At 42.4% G+C, this 19,211-nt stretch overlaps 1 protein-coding gene across 8 annotated transcripts in view; it reads left to right on the forward strand.

Annotated features, from left to right (window-relative positions):
- Window positions 1-19,211, forward strand: part of ARHGAP12 (Rho GTPase activating protein 12) — a 399,139-nt gene that overhangs the window by 317,332 nt on the left and 62,596 nt on the right. For all 8 annotated transcript variants that reach the window (XM_078663344.1, XM_078663346.1, XM_078663345.1 and 5 more), the window contains 2 exons: window positions 10,507-10,605; window positions 18,547-18,624. In XM_078663344.1, the coding sequence (XP_078519470.1) occupies window positions 10,507-10,605; window positions 18,547-18,624 (177 nt within the window). The remainder of the gene's footprint in view (window positions 1-10,506; window positions 10,606-18,546; window positions 18,625-19,211) is intronic.

A 19,211-nucleotide genomic window follows, 5' to 3' on the forward strand; every position in this document is an offset into this window, starting at 1 on the left:
TGTCTGTGTAGGGCACTCTGTTGCATTTTGGATTCATTCTGGCTGCAATCTATCGAGCTGACACCAAATTCCAGCAACTGCTAATTGGCATAATGTATTGTAAAAAGAAATTATTTGGTTTTAGTTTTTGGTGTTCAAAATAATAAATACAGGAATAAATTACATCTTCAGTTTACTTGAAGGAGTTTACATCCCCAAAAGAAAACTAAAGGGGGGGTCAAATAGTGCAACCCAATGAAGCCTGACTCTCCATAGGAGTTGACCACTGTTTTTCCAAATGTTCAGTGGGTTCCCACATGGTAATCAACGTCAGTATGACAATCTCAGCATTTGTTATGAATGCTTTCCACATACCATGTTTGTATCTTTAGGACTTTACTCCAGCATACCAGCAAAAAATTACCTTTATTGTGGCATCACCAGCATTTTGCCAAGAGTGCCTTTTATTTCAAGAATCATCACCGACATGCAGGTGCCAGCATGTTGCCATTGGTGTCTTGTAGGCCATGAATTACCCCCTGTATGCTAGAGCCAGCTGCACACTTGCGAGAATGACTCCCTCTCGCGCGCGCACACACACACACACACACACACACACACACACACACACACACACACACACACACACACACACACACACACACACACACACACACACACACACACACACACACACACACACACACACACACACACACACACACACACACACACACACACACACACACACACACACACACACACACACACACACACACACACACTTGCACTACTATATTCTCTTAGTTTCATTTAGTCTTCAGATGACTCACTCAGTGTCACTCAGTTACACTAACTGCAACTCTTGCTCTCCCCTTGTCTCTCACTTACTTTCACACTAACATGTTCATTTGCACACAAAATTTGAGAGATTTTCTTTTTGCTTGCTTTCCGTGGTCCGTTTGAGCCTGCATCAGGTCCTCCTGCCTAGTGCTCCATTAAAATTTGGGGCTGTCATAGCTCCCTTCCACTTCATTCACTGAACCAGGAAACTGAAAGCTGAAGCAGGTGCAGTAAATGTGCCATACTGATGCACTGTGCTTGCTTGAGCTTCAGCCTTTTGCTTTTTCTCCTCTGTTAGACTCAAATTAAATGTACCCTGTAGATCCAAATGTTGCTGCAGGAATGATGTGGAACCCACCAGTCTAATTCCTTATCGATTATGCTTAATGCTGACAGCAAAGGTGATTATGGTTGTTAGAGCAGGCACACAACAGATGTGGGCTCTAGTTACACAGCTCTTCTCAACAAATAGAATCGCTCACAGATGTTCTGCAATCTCTTAGTGACAGCTCTAAATAAAGCAGGAGACTAATGTTACTCTCTGCTCTTACAGCTGTTTCAGTTGCATGTCGTTTCTTCTTTTACATTGATTTCACATGAATGGTAACATTTTATAGAAGCTGGAAAGATATCAGATAATCACTCTAGCAAAGGGTGCATGAGAGTAAGCTCTCAACTTAGCAATTGCTCAGTACGTTTCAGACACCCCTAGTCACTATTAGATATGGGTTGAATCCGTCATCGTTCTTTTGCTCACTTCGTCACCCCAGTTAAGACCCAGCCATGTGCATATCAGTCTTGACACTGTTCCTCATGGGAACAGTCCAGCTGAACTGCCATGCCAGGTCTTCCCTGGACCAGAAACAAGCATCCTGGGACCGGTTTGGAGGTAACACCCCTCATCAGCCAGGCTAGCTTGAATCCCGTAGCAAAGTGAGCAAGGGACCCACGTCTGGGCATACCCTGGCAACTTAGGACGAACAAGCAAACACAAGATGATGGACGGACCACAAACTTTTTAGACACTCTCCCCCAGTCACTATTCGATATGGGTTGAATCCTTCATTGTTCTTTAGCTCACTTCGCCACCCCAGTTCAGACCCAGCCATATGCAAAACTGTCTTGACCCTGTTCCTCTTGGGAACAGTCCAGCCCGAAGTGCCAAGCCAGTACTGGGAACAAGCATCCTGTATGTACTTGCAAGGGGAAGTTCAAGAATCCAATAGTCGTTTCATTAACCCAGCAAATAAATCTAACTCTCAAGCTAATTACGTACTGGATGTCTCTGAACACAGTGCTGGAAAAGAGGTCGAAGAGTTCCTCTGGATGCTAGGAAATTCCTTGAAGAGTTCCAAGGATGTGAGGAAATTCTTTGAAGTGATGCTGTAGAAGAAGTTCCAAGATGTGCCACAAGCAGAAAACGCCTGAGAAGATGAACTTTGCATTAACCTTTAAGAATGTCTCAGCTGGAGAGCCGAGAACTACGGTGAAGAGCAGAACCCAAACAGAGGAACCCAGATGAAGAGTGAAAAGCCAAGCACTTGGCCATGCCCTGCTATTGTTTTTTTAGACACTGAGATCCTCGAATCCTAGAGTAGATCCTCAAATCATACTGTAGAACTTTGAATCCTGGGATCCACGAATCCTGTAGTCGATTCTCAAATTCAGCTGTAACCCACCATTTAGCTGGGGCATTCTGTCACATCTTTTGGGTTTCCCGTGGGGGACAGGATTGGCTGTGGATTTAAGATGGCGTTACAAAAGGTTGGCACACGTTACAGCTGCAATCCTGATCAGCATGACTCCTGTCATACGAGCGCAAACGACATCCTGAGTGAATGAACAGTTGCCAATAATACCCAGGGCCAAGGTGGATAGAAGTAGTAGTCAGCCCCTGTGGTAAGCCATGACAACCTCTGGCAATTCATCATAGGGCGCGGTGGGGCTAATGAGATTCCTGAAACCACTACACCCTGCAACGAGAGGGTTAGATGACAGCATAATTGATGTATTGCCCTCGGGCACACCTTAGCTAACGCCTAAAGCACCTGGGGCTACCCTAGCAGATACAACCTGATATGTGTCACAAATGGGGTGGCACCTGGGCGCATTAGACCCCTGAATCCTGGGAAGGCACTACGCAAGCCTTGGACAGTCTTTTTGATAAAATGCAAAGGTGCCTGCTTTGCCTGCACCAACCATCTGACCAATTCACTGACACTACTTGCTTCTTGACCCTTGTTTAGTTCTGCTTTTATTTTTATTATACTAATAGTAATTGGTTTCTAAATATTCACTATTAAGGTAGTAATAAATGGGCTGAAAAAAAACAAGGAGGGCTAAGCCACAGCATCCATAAGGGCCAGTCACCACTTGCTGATATGTTTTTGTTCTCTGAAGGGTTTTGATTACCTTTACAATCGCACAATCCTCATGTATAACCTATCTAATAATTTAGTGGCCTTGTAAAAGAATAGGGGTTCATACAACCATCACAGTTCCATCTTCAATAAATTCAGTGCAGCAGGATTCCTGGCCTCCTCTGGCAAACCTTTCTCACAAAAGATGGCTCATTGAGACAATCACAAAGGGTCATCCTTCTTTTTAGTCCTGGGTTTTGACAGCACAGCTAACAAACTAACCTATTGCTATCAGTATACAGAAAGTGGGCTTAAGGTCCACCCCTTTCAATCATTGGCTTACTTCAACTAGCCAATTTCAGCCACTGCCTAGACACTTTGCTGATCACATCTCTAACCCTGTGTAGAAGTCATCTCTGTCCTAATGAGATTTGCTGTTTGGTTGTATGCTTCCACCTCCACTTCAGTGGTTGCATTAATATACTTGAGGCACTACTTTATATCTGTATCACTCTGTATGCTCCCGCTGGCTCAGACTAGTCTAGTTCTGTTCTGACATGCTGTCCCTACTTCCCCTGTGCACGCCCCTGCCTCTTTTCCCTGCACTCTGTCATCCTCTGCTACGCTTTAGCATACCTCCTCCTTGCTCCCTTTTTTCTTCCACCCACCCTCTCTCTTTCCCCAGGGGTTCTTCATCAACCTCTGCAATCTTGCCATAATATTTGTGGTACCTTTTAGACAGGAAGACCTTATTGTTTTGCTACTAATTCATCCTACACACTGACTAGTAGAGAAGTGTGGCTCAATGGTTAGAGCGGCAGACCCTGATGCAGTAGTCTGGCTGGGACCAGGGTTCAATTCCCGCCTCGGCGGGTCTCGGGCTCAATTTCCTCGGACCTGATAATTCTCGCCTCGGTGCCTATTCTAATCATGAGTCCCACTCTGCACCTCTGGGCAATAGCTTGCTTAATCTTTACAACGGCCCCAACAACACTGAAGATGCCTGACTTCACCTTGGGGGTGCCCAGGAGGGGGCTCCTCACAGGGAAAGGCCAGGAAGGGTTCCTCGGCGGTATTCGTACAAGCGCCGAGATGCCTACGGGTAGTCGTGCGCTATACAAGTGCGTAATCATTTCATTTAATCATTTCATCATTTCATCACTTCCTTTGAAAATAAATACGATATCTAAGAAACTGTGTCCTTCATTTGAGTCCTCTTTCACTTTCTCTAGACACCATTCATAGAATTCAGCAGGAATTTAGTACCCTTTAATCCAGTGGTATGCTTTTCAAATGGAACGAAAAAACACTTTTCAGAAGCAGTGGGTACTAATTAAGCAAGACTCTTTGTTTATTCACAGTGCCCATTATGCTCATCTCTGCAAGGCTACAGCTTGGTTCTCAAAACATCTGCAATGCAGTCACTCATTGGTGTAGATAGAGCAATACCATTTCCAAAAAATCATACATTCTAAGGTGTTTAGTTTGGCAATTTCTGCACCCTGGCAATTTTTCATCAGCTTCTCAACATAGATCTAATTTTTTCCTTGGAAATTTTTCAGGATATTTGGGAAATCTTTATGCCGTGTTTTGTTTTGTTTTGTGATGTGGATGGATCACAGTTCACTTAACCTTTGAGTCTGTAACATGTATATACTATAGCTTCTACACACGTATTATTTCTTAGCGGATTTTCTTTCATGAGCTATCCCTGAGCTAATCTTCTTGGTGCAGTTGTAACACCTAAGCGTTTTTGTTCACAGGCAAAAGTTTGTGTCGCCTTTAAAGCAACTTCATACTTTTCAGTTTTTCACGTCTATAATAGGCATTACCTTTCCTAGAGGTAGGGGATGTGCATCTCTATACTGTGAAGTATAGACAAGTGTCGGAGTGGTAATCTGGGGTACCAACAAATTCCTAGTCATGTGTTCACATAGTTTGAGTGCCACATTACATTTTTGACCTACACAGTACTCCTATATTACAGTCCTATATACCTGTGATCCTATGTTTTGCTTGCTATGTTATTCCTTAACTTTTTGTTACATGTAAAAATGTTGTATGACGTTGTTCTGGAGCAGGATTATACATCACAGCTGGAAATATCACATTACACAACCATAATATTTAATAATAATAATAATAATAAAAGAGCTTATAAAGCGCCCAGTAACGCCATCTCGGCGTGTCCCCGCGCTAAGCGCTCCTAAACGATCACCACTATGAGCCTGTGTCCCTACTCAGTGTAAAGTTGTGTTTTTAGCTTTGACCTAAACATCGCTTCACTGCTCTCCAGTCTCAGAGCAGGAGGGAGTTTTGTTCCAATGTTGAGCTGCTTGGAAAGCAAAAGATCGTCCACCCATTCTGGCCTTCCTTATCCTAGGAATTGTCAGCAGCCCGGTACCCACCGACCGTAGGGTCCTTGTTGGTTCGTAGCGGCTGACTAAGTCCCTAAGGTAGGCAGGCGACCTGCCCCAGACAATTCGGTGACAGAAGAGGAGGCATTTGAACAGCACGCGTTTCTTCACAGGCAGCCAGTGAAGCGCATCCAGAGCCTTCTGAGAATTTGCTCTCCTGGGTCTTCTTAGCACCAGTCTAGCGGCGGAATTCTGGATAACTTGCAGGCGACCAAGGAAGCCCTCGTTGGACCCTAGGAACAAGATGTTTCCATAGTCCATCCGAGAGGTCACCAATGCCTGCGTCAGTGTCCTTCTGGCCGCTATGGGTAGGAGGTCTAAGGTTTTGTTTAGGGTCTTCAATACTCCAAAACATTTGCCCACAAGACGCCTTATGTGGCCATCACAGGAGAGGGAGGGGTTGATCCAAACTCCTAGATTCTTAGCCTCTTCACACGGTACAGGAGTAGGGCCAAGACACGAAGGCCACCACTCGGCTGACCAGCTTTTGCTTTTTCCCCCCACTACCAGCACCTCTGTCTTAGAGCCATTGAGTTTTAGGCAGTGGGAGTCCATCCACTCAGCTAGCGCCTGCATACAGGACTTAAAGTTGGTGGGGGTGTTGGTGATGTTCTGCGATAGAGAAATCAACAACTGGGTGTCGTCGGCATATGATACCAATTCCACCCCGAATGATTGTACCACCTTCGCCAGGGAGGCCATGTAAAGATTAAAAAGAGTAGGGCTCAGAGCTGAGCCCTGCGGCACTCCCTGGTCTAGTGGCATCTCTACCGAACGACATGTCCCTTGCTGTACCTGGAAACATCTTTCTGTGAGAAACGATTGTAACCAGTACAGCGCGGGACCAGCGACCCCAGCTTCATTCAGACACCGTAGCAGGATGGAATGCGCTACGGTGTCAAAAGCCGCGCTGAGGTCGAGCATGATCAGGGCCATTGTATGTCCTGCATCCGCCCCTGCTCTTAAAGTCTCAGTAGCACGTAGGAGGGCTGTCTCAGTTGAGTAGCCTGCCCTAAATCCAGATTGTGAGGGATGAAGTAGGTTCCCGCTCTCCAGGTGCTCAATGAGCTGAGCGTTGACCACCTTCTCAGCAACTTTCGCCACATATGGCAATAAGGAAATAGGTCGGAGGTTTTCCAGCACCTCGATGCTTACATTCGTTTTTTTCCTTATTGGCAGTACTATGGCCTTTTTCCACTCCTCCGGGACTCGTTGAGTGGAAAAGGAGGTCTGTAAGACATGTCTGATTTATGGTTCCAGGGCTACAAGACCCTCTGAGATGACCCAGGCCGGTGCCGGGTCGTTGGGGGAACCGGACTTCACGCTGCGACAGATCTTTATTAGCCTGTCAGCGGCAGGTACCTCGAAAGTTTGCAACGACGAGTCAGGAGCCATCGGCGAACCGCCTGCTCTAAAGTCTGTGCCCTTTCCTGGTTGTCGGGTGAAGGAGGCATAAATGGTTTTGACTTTGTTGGAGAAGAAGTTAGCAACTCTATTGCACCCCTCCACGGTAGCCCTTAGGGGGGTGTTAGAGCTGGAGACTAATGATATTTCCTTGTATATTTTGAACAGTTCGCGTGAGGAGCTCTTGGCGGCCTCAATGCGTGTCTGGAAATATTTGGCTTTAGCTCTACGCACCGCGTACTGATAGCTTCTGTGTGCTAAGCTATAATTGTTTTTACCCAGTTCGCTCGGGTTCCTTCTCCAGCTCCTTTCAAGTTTTTTACAATTAGACTTGATTTGCTGGAGTTCCGGAGTAAACCACGGGGCAGTGCGTTGTCTACCTTCTCTGGTTTTACCCTTACTCATGGGAACTATCTCATCCAGGGTGACAGTCACAAGCTGATTAAATTCATTATTGGCCTGATCACTGTTCGTGGCAAGCGGTGGTTGCGCTTTCTGGATGGCGCATATGAAGTTCTCTTGAGAATATTGTCTCCATTTACGTCTCATGACATTCTTAATCCCATTCTCAGCGGCCCTATATGGCTGGTAAGAACATTGGAAAGGGACCAAGAAGTGGTCGGTCCAAGGGAGCTGACAGGGGGTAAGTGCCTTTATCATGTCCCAACTGGCGAAGATGGGGTCCAAACAATGACTCCTCTCATGTGTGGCAGCAACACTTAGCAAGTCCAGTTGTAATTCTTGTAGAACTAGACGGACATCCTCTGCCTCCTTCTGTAGAGGATCCTCTAGATGTAAATTCAGATCCCCCAACACCAATACTTTATTGTGTTTGATCGCAGTCTGAGTGACCCCTTCCAATAAGCTACTTCGGAAGTTGCCCAGAGAACCAGGAGGTCTGTATATTAGGATGCCCGAAATTGCCTTGTGTTGGGTCAACTTGATGTTAAATTCACCGGCTTCGCTGTTATCAATTTTTACTGGTTTTAAAGCACACTCAAAAGGGTGTTTGACAATGATGGCAATACCACCTCCCCTTCCCTTTTCTCTATCGAGTCTATGGAGGGTGTAACCTGGCGGAATTGTATTCACTATGTCTGGATCCGAATGTTCTCCCAACCAGGTTTCTGTTAAAAATAATAAATTCAGGGCCTCATCTTGTAAGAGATCCCACAGTTGGAGGGAATGTTTACTGAAGGATCTACAGTTTAGGAGCCCCCCATTAACAATAATCGCTTTAGGGTCAGGGACAACCGGCGATAAACACCTCCCATTGAATGTACAATGTGGACATGGACCCAGGTCAAGTGGCTCCATCAGGTGGCAGCAGGCCGTGAGTGGAGGGGGGCAGAGGTCTCGCAGCCTCTTACTTGTGTAGGACTTCCCGCGGCACGCCAGAGATGTAGGGGTCAGGGCCCCTGGCCCCGGTCGGCCGCGGACGGGCGCAGACGGGCTTGGCTTTGGCGCGGCTTCGGCGCGCGTCCGGCGCGCCCGCTGCGCCAGCCCGCTGCGCCGTCTGCTCCCTACACACATATTATAGGTGGAGAGGAGGGCGTGAAGCCGGCGCTACTAGAGCGCAGCCCCAGCCCACACCCAAGATGGCGCACCGCCGCCGCCTCAACCGGGAAGTAAAACGGTTGATTCAATCAGCACCATTATATTTTCTGCACAAGTAGAAAAAATTCCTCACCACGAATCCCCTTGACGGTTGTACTCCTATGCAGATGGGCTCATTTTCAGACGGCCGTCCCGGTCTACGATATGTCAAAAAGCAACAAAAATGTAGAGGTGGTTAGATAATTCCACAATCCATAGTAGATTTTAGTCCTTAATTGTAAGATCTTAGCTGCCAGTTTACTTAGCGGCCTACTTACTAGGCCCTCTGCCAGCCCAGAACATTATAGCAAATATCTCAGATTTGCAAACACCTTCATATTGGCTATTACAAAGGTTTATGTAATCTAGTCTACCAACTATACCAATGCACATTTATTAACAAGTCTATCTACTAGTTTGTTCACTTGTCATTGTTGGTTAATTATTCTTCTGTACTGGGTATAAGACCGTATGATACTGTAAAAATGAACCATATCAGGGCTTTGTATAGGCCCTTCCTGCCATTAAATGGCTCGTGGACACAGTCACTTGTGTTCTCCCTGTACAGGAGCAACCTCTACAGAGATAGGGTGTGGTTCACAAGGTTAAACTTAGTTTTGTGTAAGTATAGGATTTTTTGCAACTCCGCACATAAAAAAATACGCAGTTGTAAAGATAAACTCGTAAAATTACTTTCTGAATTGCAAAAAATCGTAAACTTATACAAAAGAGTAAGTTTACCTTTGCAAGTCAGGCCCTTTCATTAGGTCTATTGAATCTCCCTGGGCGCTTCTGTGTTTTAACATAAGATCCCATGACTTTAAGTATGAAACTTAAATGTTGTGACACGTCACATGTACAAGCAGCTGTAAGTGCAGTTTTCCGCCGTTTTCATATTTTAAGGTTCTCTTTGTGACCCTTCTTTTGTAGCTCATAAACCGCCTCAAGAGTGACCTGTTCAAGAAATAATTTTCCCTAGTTTAGCTCGTAGTACTTATACTGTTTTTCATGAACTTATCTTCTACATTCTGCATGTTGAAAGACCTATGATTGTATCACAATAATATATATTTTCCTGGTGTTGGCCTTTGTTGGGAGCTCCAAGGTAAGTGGGGGCACTGGAAGGTTAATTCTACCAGCACTAAGGGGCAACATGTTTGTTTTAAGACCAGTTCCCATGAAGGAATTCATCAAAGCAGCAAACACCATTTCTGTTGCCCTGTGTGAAGCAGATGTTCTGGGAGCCATACGTACAGCTGATTTGTATGTTGACAGTTTAATATCTTGCAACATGTTTGTTAGAAACCTTGCTAAGTCCTTCGTTCTAGTGAACTTCATCATGCAGTAAAGGCTGACCTAGGAGCCTCGTGGCTGGGATTTTATTCTTAGTTTAGGTCCTTGGGCTAGTAATCATACGATTCCACATGTAACTGTATCTCCTATATTCTAGGCGGAAATCTAAATTTGAGTTATTAGAAAATGTGTAAAGGCAAGCTGTGAAATGTATGATGCATGCTCACCCCCATTTACCATCACACTCTGGTCTCTGTAAACCAACCTCAACCTGCCCCAACACCTCAACTTTCCTTTGTAAAGAGACTTCACTGAGATATTCTGGTCACATTAAAAATATTCTGTGTAAGTTACTGAACTGCATCTTAAAGCATGGTCCATGCCATACTGAATTAATCAATCATACATGATATAATGTGCAAATCGTTCAGCTGCTCTCAAATACACTCCAAAATCAGTGAATCTCAAGGTGTTAATAAAAGATCGATTATTGATGGGAAAATTGATTTTCATTTCTTTCCTAGATGTCAGGTACTCTCATCAAGTTAGCAAATAGACGTTTATTGATTATAATAATTTGTTATAATTGAGTATGTGGTTATTTTCAATTCCAGATCAAGTCTTTGGTTGCAGTTTAATCAGTCTGTGTCAGAGGGAAAACACCACTGTACCGAAATTTGTGACGCAGTGCATCAGTCATGTAGAAGAGCATGGTAAATGAATTTCACTTATTTTCACCATCTAAAAATCGGAGGTACTCTAAACACTTAAAGAGCCCTTCTTGATTAAATAGTGGATCAAGGTCTTGGTTGATGTATGGTGTGTGGCTTGGAAACCTGCAGATGGCATTACATTTTTGTCAGAGTTGATTAGATATTGGTTTTGTACAAAGCAATGTAATGAAATTAGGCTCTGAAACCAAGTTTTCCAGTATCCTCATCTATCTATCTTGCAATGATAAATGAAGAGTTGATTGTCCGCGTAGACAAGTTTTCAAAATTAAAATGAAAAAATGGAATCATCACGGATTTCCTTATTTGATGTGCAAGCCCACTCCGTCCTCCCATTATGTCTGAGACTTCCACACACAGATCAGAATTCCTACTAAAAACTGGTTAGGTCCTTTTCATTTTTCACAGGACTGGCTTTTTCTCCTAGCATTTTTAATTAAAATGTATATTTACTTACCAAATTAAGTGCTTTTATTGTAAAAATCAAATTCCTACGTACATTGAAGAAAGCATAGATTAGTTCAGTTTCTTAAGATTTTAATTACCTTACTGATCTGCTATTATGAATGTGATTTTTATGTTTTCTTCGTTTAATTTACCATTCACATCTGTGAGACAATGCTGTAATTTCTTTAAAAACCCTAAGAAATGACATAGGGCATGTTAGATATATTTGAGCATGTTCCGTCTGTCTACCTGTGGTCTGTGTCGGTTTTTTTCTCCCAATCGAATCCTGACTGTTTTCAAGTATACTCTTTTGCTTCAATATACATGTCCAGCTCTTTTCGGTGTAAAAATTGAAATTTGAATTTCTGTTTAACACAGCATCAATCTCAATGTACAGATGTTGGCATACAAGTCATATATTTGACTTTTTTTTTAATGAGCAAAGATAATTTTTCGTTTTTTATCACTGACTTTCTACTAACTTGTTCACTTAAGGGAATTTGATGTTTCTGCAAGTAATTCCTTTATTTTCCCAGAGGATGATCAAGCCAAAACAAGTTGAGGCATTTGTTTTGTAGTATCGTATATACAAGGAGGCACATTAGTGGCCGTCTCAAATATTTATTTAATCACACCACTCCAGCCACAGACAAACAACAAAGCAACTGTCCCCTGTAAAATGGCCAGTATTATACACCACATTCCAGTCTAGAACACGTGCACATCACTGATCTGGCACACACTTTCCAGGATAGAACTGCATCTCGAAATAACAAGATGACACCAATACCATAGGATAGTAGTTGAAGTTTAGGACCCTCTTGTTTGCGTGGCCTAAAGGCCTATTTTATTATTTACTAAAGCATTATCAATTTAGCATTCAGTAGTCAGACAGAATCAATGCACTGACATATTCACACAAAGAAAATGAAAAAGGAATATGCAATCCAGTCAATGCTTTCTTAAACTGTCTGATGCTGTATCTCAGCCTTGAACGTTGTGGTGGAAGGCTGTTTGAATTAATCTGCCTGAGATTTTTTTAATTCAAGTTTTTCTGACAAAGAGACATCTCAGAATTCTGCCATAGGTATGTGTAAGAAAACCAGTAAAGCTTAATTGGAAAACTAGGCTAAGTCCTCTTAGGGGAGAGGAGTTGGCCTAACGGCTAAGGCGCTCGACCTCGGACCTGGGGATCTGGGTTCGAGTCTCGGTACGACGCCAAAACCTCCTGTGATTCTGGGCAAATCACTTAATCTCCCCGTGCCTAAAAAAAAAAATGAAAGTGTGTGTCCTCATGTAAAAAAAACAACAACAAAAAAACGTAACTTGTGCTATGTAAAGCGCTCTGATACCTGATTCGGTTCTGGTCTAGTTCGCGCTATATAAAATTCTACCAAAAAAAAAAAAAGTCAGTTGAATAGGCATGACAGAATTGGGTAAAGTAGTAGTAAGCTTTTTTATAAAGGTTGGCATTGACATTTTACTTCTAGGCCTTTGGTGATAGGTTGATTTAAGAAATAGATATTTACAAATAATGTTTGTTCCTGATGATTTCACATGCAGTATTGTGATTTGGTTTCTAAATCCAAATTTAGAAGAAAATAAATACTGACAAAAAGTACTGAGCAGTTGACTTCTGTAACTAATTCATTATCAACTTTGATGTCGCTCAATATTCTGAGGTGTATGACTGATGGGATTTTAACTTTATCAGCAGTAACATTTGAAAACTTAATGGCTTGAAAAGATGTGCTGCAAGTCACTTGGGTATAGTGGAATAGGTAATAATGCTCAATATTCTCATTGCGGTGTCTCACTTGTCAGATTTTATATCCTGTCCAGGTTCTGTAGGCTTTTGTTTGTGGGGTAGTCTTTGTAAGTGATCTTTAGGTTAGTGCACCTGGTCTATGTATTGAGAGAAATTGTGTAATATTTCTTTGTTCTTCTGTATATTTTATGGTGTGTAGGTATTTTATTTTTTTGGGGGTGGGATGCGTATATATGTTTAAAAATGTTGTGTTATAGGAAACCTGTATGTGGCATTTTTTGTGGTATCTACTGTATTCTTAGTGGTTTGAAAGAGTAGTAAGCTGCTCTGAGATTTTAAGCTCACAAAAATAAGACCGGAAGTATAAGTTCAAGTGTAAAGTAGTTGTTGTATGTGTGTCTTTGTGGATCTATGTTGATGTGCAGAAATGTGATTGTATTTGTGTCTTGTTTAGTGTATGCCTAAATAAAAATGAGGTCCATGTTTTACATTATTTCCTGAATTCAGTTTTAAGACAATGTAATCAGGCCTGGGCTTAGTTTGTGGAGTTTTGCTACACGGAACTCCGCGAAGTTACAAAAAAACTCTGCGAGTTCCGAGAGTGGCAGAGTGCCGTGCGAACTGCAGTTTGAGCTGGTATTCCTGCCGCTCGGGTAGAAATTCTACCCGAGCGGCAGCTTGCGAACTTACCATTCACGATCGTGAACTTACCGTTTGCGATCGGAGCGGGGGAAAACCTCAGCTGCACATCGCGAAGCAGTTTCTGCACTCCGTGAGCTCCATGGAGTGCAGAAAACTCTGCAAACTCTGCGAACGGATAAAGTTCACCGCCCAGGCCTAATTGTAATAAGGTATTGGAGAAATCTGAGGAATGTAAGGGTGCTAATGGGTTAATGATAGACCTGCAACTTTTAGGTAATCTAGTAGTAAATACACTATCAGTTTAATGTTGTTATTAGATACATCTGAACAAAAAAACAGACGCACCAGCAGACCTAAGACCCGACTGTCATGGACTGTTTAAACCAAAATATTTCTTACGAATATTTAATTGTTTATCCCCTTCAGCAAGTTAGATAAGATACTTATGACAAGTAAATACAATCACTGCAAAACTGATTGGTTAATTTGCTACTGGAGTATTTTCTTCACTACTGTATTCCACACCTTGGCTTGAGATTGGAAGCAAACTATAGATAGGCTGTAAAAATGATGAATGCTTTAACCCTCAAGTTATATGAAAAGATTTGAATTCCAACTCTCAGCTACTTCAGTGCACAGCTAACAACAAGGGAAGTCGGTAAAACAAATTTCACTGCTGGAGGATAAGGCTCTGTTCTCGGCCAGTTCTCGTGCCTGGATGACCTTGAAATCTTACAAATCATCTGCACTGCGAAATTACTTCAATCAGGGTTACCCTAAAACTCTCAAAATAAAGTTTTTAAAGTACCGCCTGGGTATTCTTCTGTGTGCCAAGAACCTTCCACAATGGCAGAGGGCATGTTTATCAAGCACTTGCAGCCTAAGTGACACAGGCCCAGGAGATATTTTGCACCTAATCTGCACATGCATGGCGTTGCAGCAAGAGAGGACAACGCTGCTAAAGACTCCTCTCAAGGAGCTAGGAACCCGCACTAGGAGGCAAGCATTGCTGGCTTGTTTCGACTCAGGGGCCACATAACTGAACTGCAGAGTGGTCAAATTCCTCACACTGGCCGAACAGAAAATGAACAACATCACAGGAGCGCACAAACCACTCTAGCCCCAAGCGGACAATGAAGAACCTGACATGCCAACCAGAAGCTGCTTCCTTAAACGCAATTTCAACAACTTAAAAAAGAGCCCCCAAAATGGGTAAACTCCTAGCTACTGCTCATCCACTAGGAGCCTCTTCCTGATATGTACGCACTTTTTGCACACTGCCATGTGGCTGTCTGGCCTTATTGTCATACACAAATTATGCACATCACAGGCCACATTAACCATTATTAGTACAGCCATGTAGCACTGCACTGCATATTCTTTAGGGCTCTTGGTCTTACTGTCACATTTTAATGTCACCCATTGAATGGTTTTATCAGTTTTTTATATATTTGTATGTTAGCACCGCACAGTATTTTTTTTATCATTAGTATTAATGATTTTATTGTCGAACCATAACGATTTTCTATCCTGATAAGTTCACAGTAGTGCAATGGTTTTTAGTAACTATACATAATAAAAATACACTTGAAACTAGCTAACAACCAGGTTTTTTAACGCAAATTGTCCCCTTAAATGTTAGCAAATGGAACAAGTTTTGTCTGTCTCTATTCACATCTAAATAGTCTTCTTTTTTATGATTTCCCCAGTTCTGTTTCTAGGCCAGGTTATGAGACTGAATGAGCTGAGGCTCACCTCTAGCTGATGGTAGGGAACTTGAAAGTCCGAGCCTTGTTTGATGAGCTAGCCCAGTGGTTCCCAAACTTTTTTAACCTGTGGCTCCCTTGAACTAATTGGCAGTTGGCCGTGGCTCCCCACCATTTTTTTTACCGGTGGGGGGATGTAAGCAAGACCTCGGGAATTCTTCCTATTGGCTTCCTTAAATTAATTGGGATGCAGTGAAGGTATTAGGGATAAAAATGATAGCAGCTGCTAGCTAGCTATTCACAAACTACCAGCAGACCATTAGTCATTCTCAGAGGTGTTGTAAGCACATCAACTAGTACCCAAATAGCATCACATCGCAAAATTTTGGTACACTGGACAGATGATTTTTCACCTTTTCTTTAAATTAAAGGTGACGAGTAGCATATTGGCAAGACCTGGAGTGCACATCTACAGCACTTTTTCCATTTAGAAAGTAAACACAAAAAATATTTTTTATAAATGCATATTAGGCAGGGCGAGATACAGGATGTACTTAAATATTGCAGTGGTTCACGTATTTGTTGGGTTGACTTGACATGGTGGCCCACTCTCCCACCTCATGCCATTGGCATTTCACCTTTTATTATGGAGTTTGCGCACTGGAATGAAGGAGGGATCATTTTAATTCTCCACAGCGCACAGATTAATACTCTGTACTTCATACATGCATTTTGTGGTCATAGCAATCCTTTTTGTTTTTCTATCCTCAATGCAGCAAGTTTCTTTTGTTATGTTTTATTCAGGATTTTAATTTTACCTGCTGGACCATGCCAAAGACTGATAAATATTGGCAGAACCCACTGGTCTAATTATTTTCAAACTTTTACACATGAAAGGCGTGTCTGGCTGCTAGTTGTAACAAATAAATGCAGTAGCCGAGAGCATTGGTGGATCTACAGATGTGGGGGTATGATCACTGACTCATTGTCAGTGAAATTGCTCTCCATCCCAGCTCCCCCATTAAGTGAGGCCTTTCCCCAGCACTTTTGAGTGTTGGGTTTGGAGGCCCTCTCCCACCTGCAGGTTTCACCTGCGCCTCATCCCTGGTGGTCCAGTGGACCTCTGTCTCCATTCTCTTGCTCCGTTTTTCTCTCCTTTTTCACTCATTTTTTCCTCACTTCTATCTCCCCCCTTCACTTTCCTTCTGGGTCTTTCCTCCACTTTGTCGTTTCCCCCTCATTTCAAGCTCCCCCTTTCACTCTCCTGTGTCTTTCCTCCACTCTTTCTTGCACTTTTTCTGTTTCCCCCTCATTTCAAGCTCCCCCTTCACTCTCCTTCTATGTCTTCCCTCCGTTTTTAACCCTCATCTCAATCTCCCCCTTTCACTCTCCTGTGTCCTCTGTGTCTTTCCTCCACTCTTTCTTGCACTTTTTCTGTCATTTCCCCCTCATTGACCTTCATTGACCTAAAAAGTGGCAGTGGATTGAGTCAGCACTTTGACCTGATACATGGGTGCCACCTTGTGCCAGTCACATTATTGCTTTATGAAATGCTTTCACACCTACCGTAATATTTCTTTTTGGACCCATTTTGTTTGTTGCACCATTCATATATCACAATGCTAATTATCTGATAACATACTCTTTACAGCCTGATTCAGAATTGGTTGAGCAATAACTATCATTTTTTACGGAATTTTTTACTATTTTTACGGAAGAACAAAATGAATGAAAAAAATATCCTTGCTTTTCTTTGGAGGACATTTCCATATCAATATTATTTTGTAAACAGATTAAAATGAAGCAATGCATCTGTTTAGTAACTTTTCACTTACAGGGCCATGGGCATGTTCAAAAATCTACACCTCTACTTTTTTATTATGAGATCTTTGAGACTCAAATATACGTTTCAGCATGCCATCTGGAGACCGTGTGCTTGAATGCAAATGTAAACTTTGTATTATTGTCGAACTTGTGGCGGGTGCTAGCTAGTTAAAAACAACTGACTTGGCTTTTGCTAAAATGTATTGCAATAACAAAATGCTTGTCAATCAGCACGTACATAATGCTAACATTTTAATCATTCGTGAGACAGCTCGGCTTAAAGTTGCCTACAATTAAATAGCGTGGCACGTGACAGCGGTTTCATAACAATGCCATATTCCTTTCAGTGTTTCGAGTGGCTGCATTTTTTATTTCGCCTTGTAGCACAGTCGCCTGAAATTTCTGCAAGTCAGATGGTATGATTTATTGGTTTTCATTTCACCGTTATAGGTTATTTGCCATCCGGATTATTTTCGCATAGCTCTGCTTGACGCCTGTTATTCTTCAGATCATTCAAACGGTATCCATGTATAAAGACCTGATAATCATTTTTAATTTTTTTAGCCACCCTCTGCTAGCAAAAACATGTTCCCCTGTCAGACTCTGATGTCATAAATCTTTGCAGTGTCTAGCCTGCCAACCTCCCCATGGTAGTTACATTTTTCCCCATGTAGGAAAAGAAAGAAAATGGGGCTTGGTTTGTTAGAAATGAAGCATGTGCGCAGCGTTTGTCTGTTTATTCATGCAAGAGTGTGCGTGTGATCGTGTGTTTGTTTGGTTTAATCGCGCAACTCTGGTGTCCTGGCACTCTGCACTTCTGACATGCTGCACAGGGGGCCTAACGAGGCCAGGTGCTATCTTTCCCACATAGTGCGGCGGCGCCCCTAGCTGCTAGCCTGTTCAGAGCCATTCAAAATAGCTTAACGTTGTTTTAGTGTCTCAAGGTCTGTATTCAGTGATTTGCATGGGTGTGGTCTCAGTGTGGTTTTATCATTCTCTTCGAGAGTAGATGCCAATGTAAAATGTGGTGTTAAAGCTACTGATGCTTTTGGCTAGTGTGGACATGTGGAAGAGGTTTGGCATGCACATGTGGAAGAGGATTAGCAATCCATGCGGGGATAGGAGATGACAATGCCGAGAGTTCTCTCTGTCGGTTCAGTGCTTACACAAACTACCTCCGCTTTTGTCCAATATGCCAGTTGATTTTCAAAGCCTAAGTTGGAGCAGTGAAGACAGCATGGTAAAATAGTGGGATAACTGGGGAGATTTTTTCAAAACTGGATGGTCCGATAATTTGAGTTAACAATATGGAACTGGAAGAAAAAGCACAGGATTATTCTTCAAAATATAATTTCCTTAAAACGTTGTGAATGGCTCAGTAGAATAGATGATTACATAAACAAGAAAATAATTCACAAATGTCCGGGATACAGTTCGGGGTGTCATAGGCAGATAAATAGTCAGACTATATGGGTTTGTCAGTTCTTCTTGGAAACTGAAATCTGTTTCTAAATACCTTTTTTATCACTTTTTCAGGATTAGCAGTAGATGGTTTATACAGAGTCAGTGGCAACCTTGCAGTGATACAGAAGCTGCGATTTGCTGTGAACCATGGTAAGTACATAATGCTCATTGCATTTGTTTTAAGGATTCTGGAGATTTGAGGCGATTTGGACAGCTCATACTTAATGCTGATACACTCCCTTTGTCTTGTTGCTCCTTGTAGATGTGTTACTTTAGATTAGATTGTGGCATTTAAACTTATTTGGAGCCAAGGATAAATGTACTCACCAACATATGAATTTCCTGCAGTGATAGGTAATTCATAGAGTATTTCATTTTAAATCTACTTGTCAATGTAGTAGCTTTAATGAATTCATTGGTTACTTGTCACAAAGCTTAGCAACAAAATATACCTTTGCCATGGATGTCTTTAATATCTGTCTTTTTACCAACATGTGTAAATTGATGAATGCTTTTCAAAAAGGCAAACTCTACACATTAGTCCTATCTCAATACAAAGTGGTAACTGCCCATTTTCCATACCAAAAATTAATTAATCATCACCGTGCTGTTTTCAAACCCTTCAAGCGCGGCTCGTTGGGAAAACACAAGAGAAACCGAACCATGACTACAATTCTAAAATGGAATATTATAGTAGTTCCAAGGCAACCTACTAAGCTGCTTCTTCCCCAACCTCA

The sequence above is a fragment of the Lissotriton helveticus genome, chromosome 10 (assembly GCF_964261635.1).
Source record: "Lissotriton helveticus chromosome 10, aLisHel1.1, whole genome shotgun sequence".
In the NCBI taxonomy this organism is placed as follows: Eukaryota; Metazoa; Chordata; class Amphibia; order Caudata; family Salamandridae; genus Lissotriton; species Lissotriton helveticus.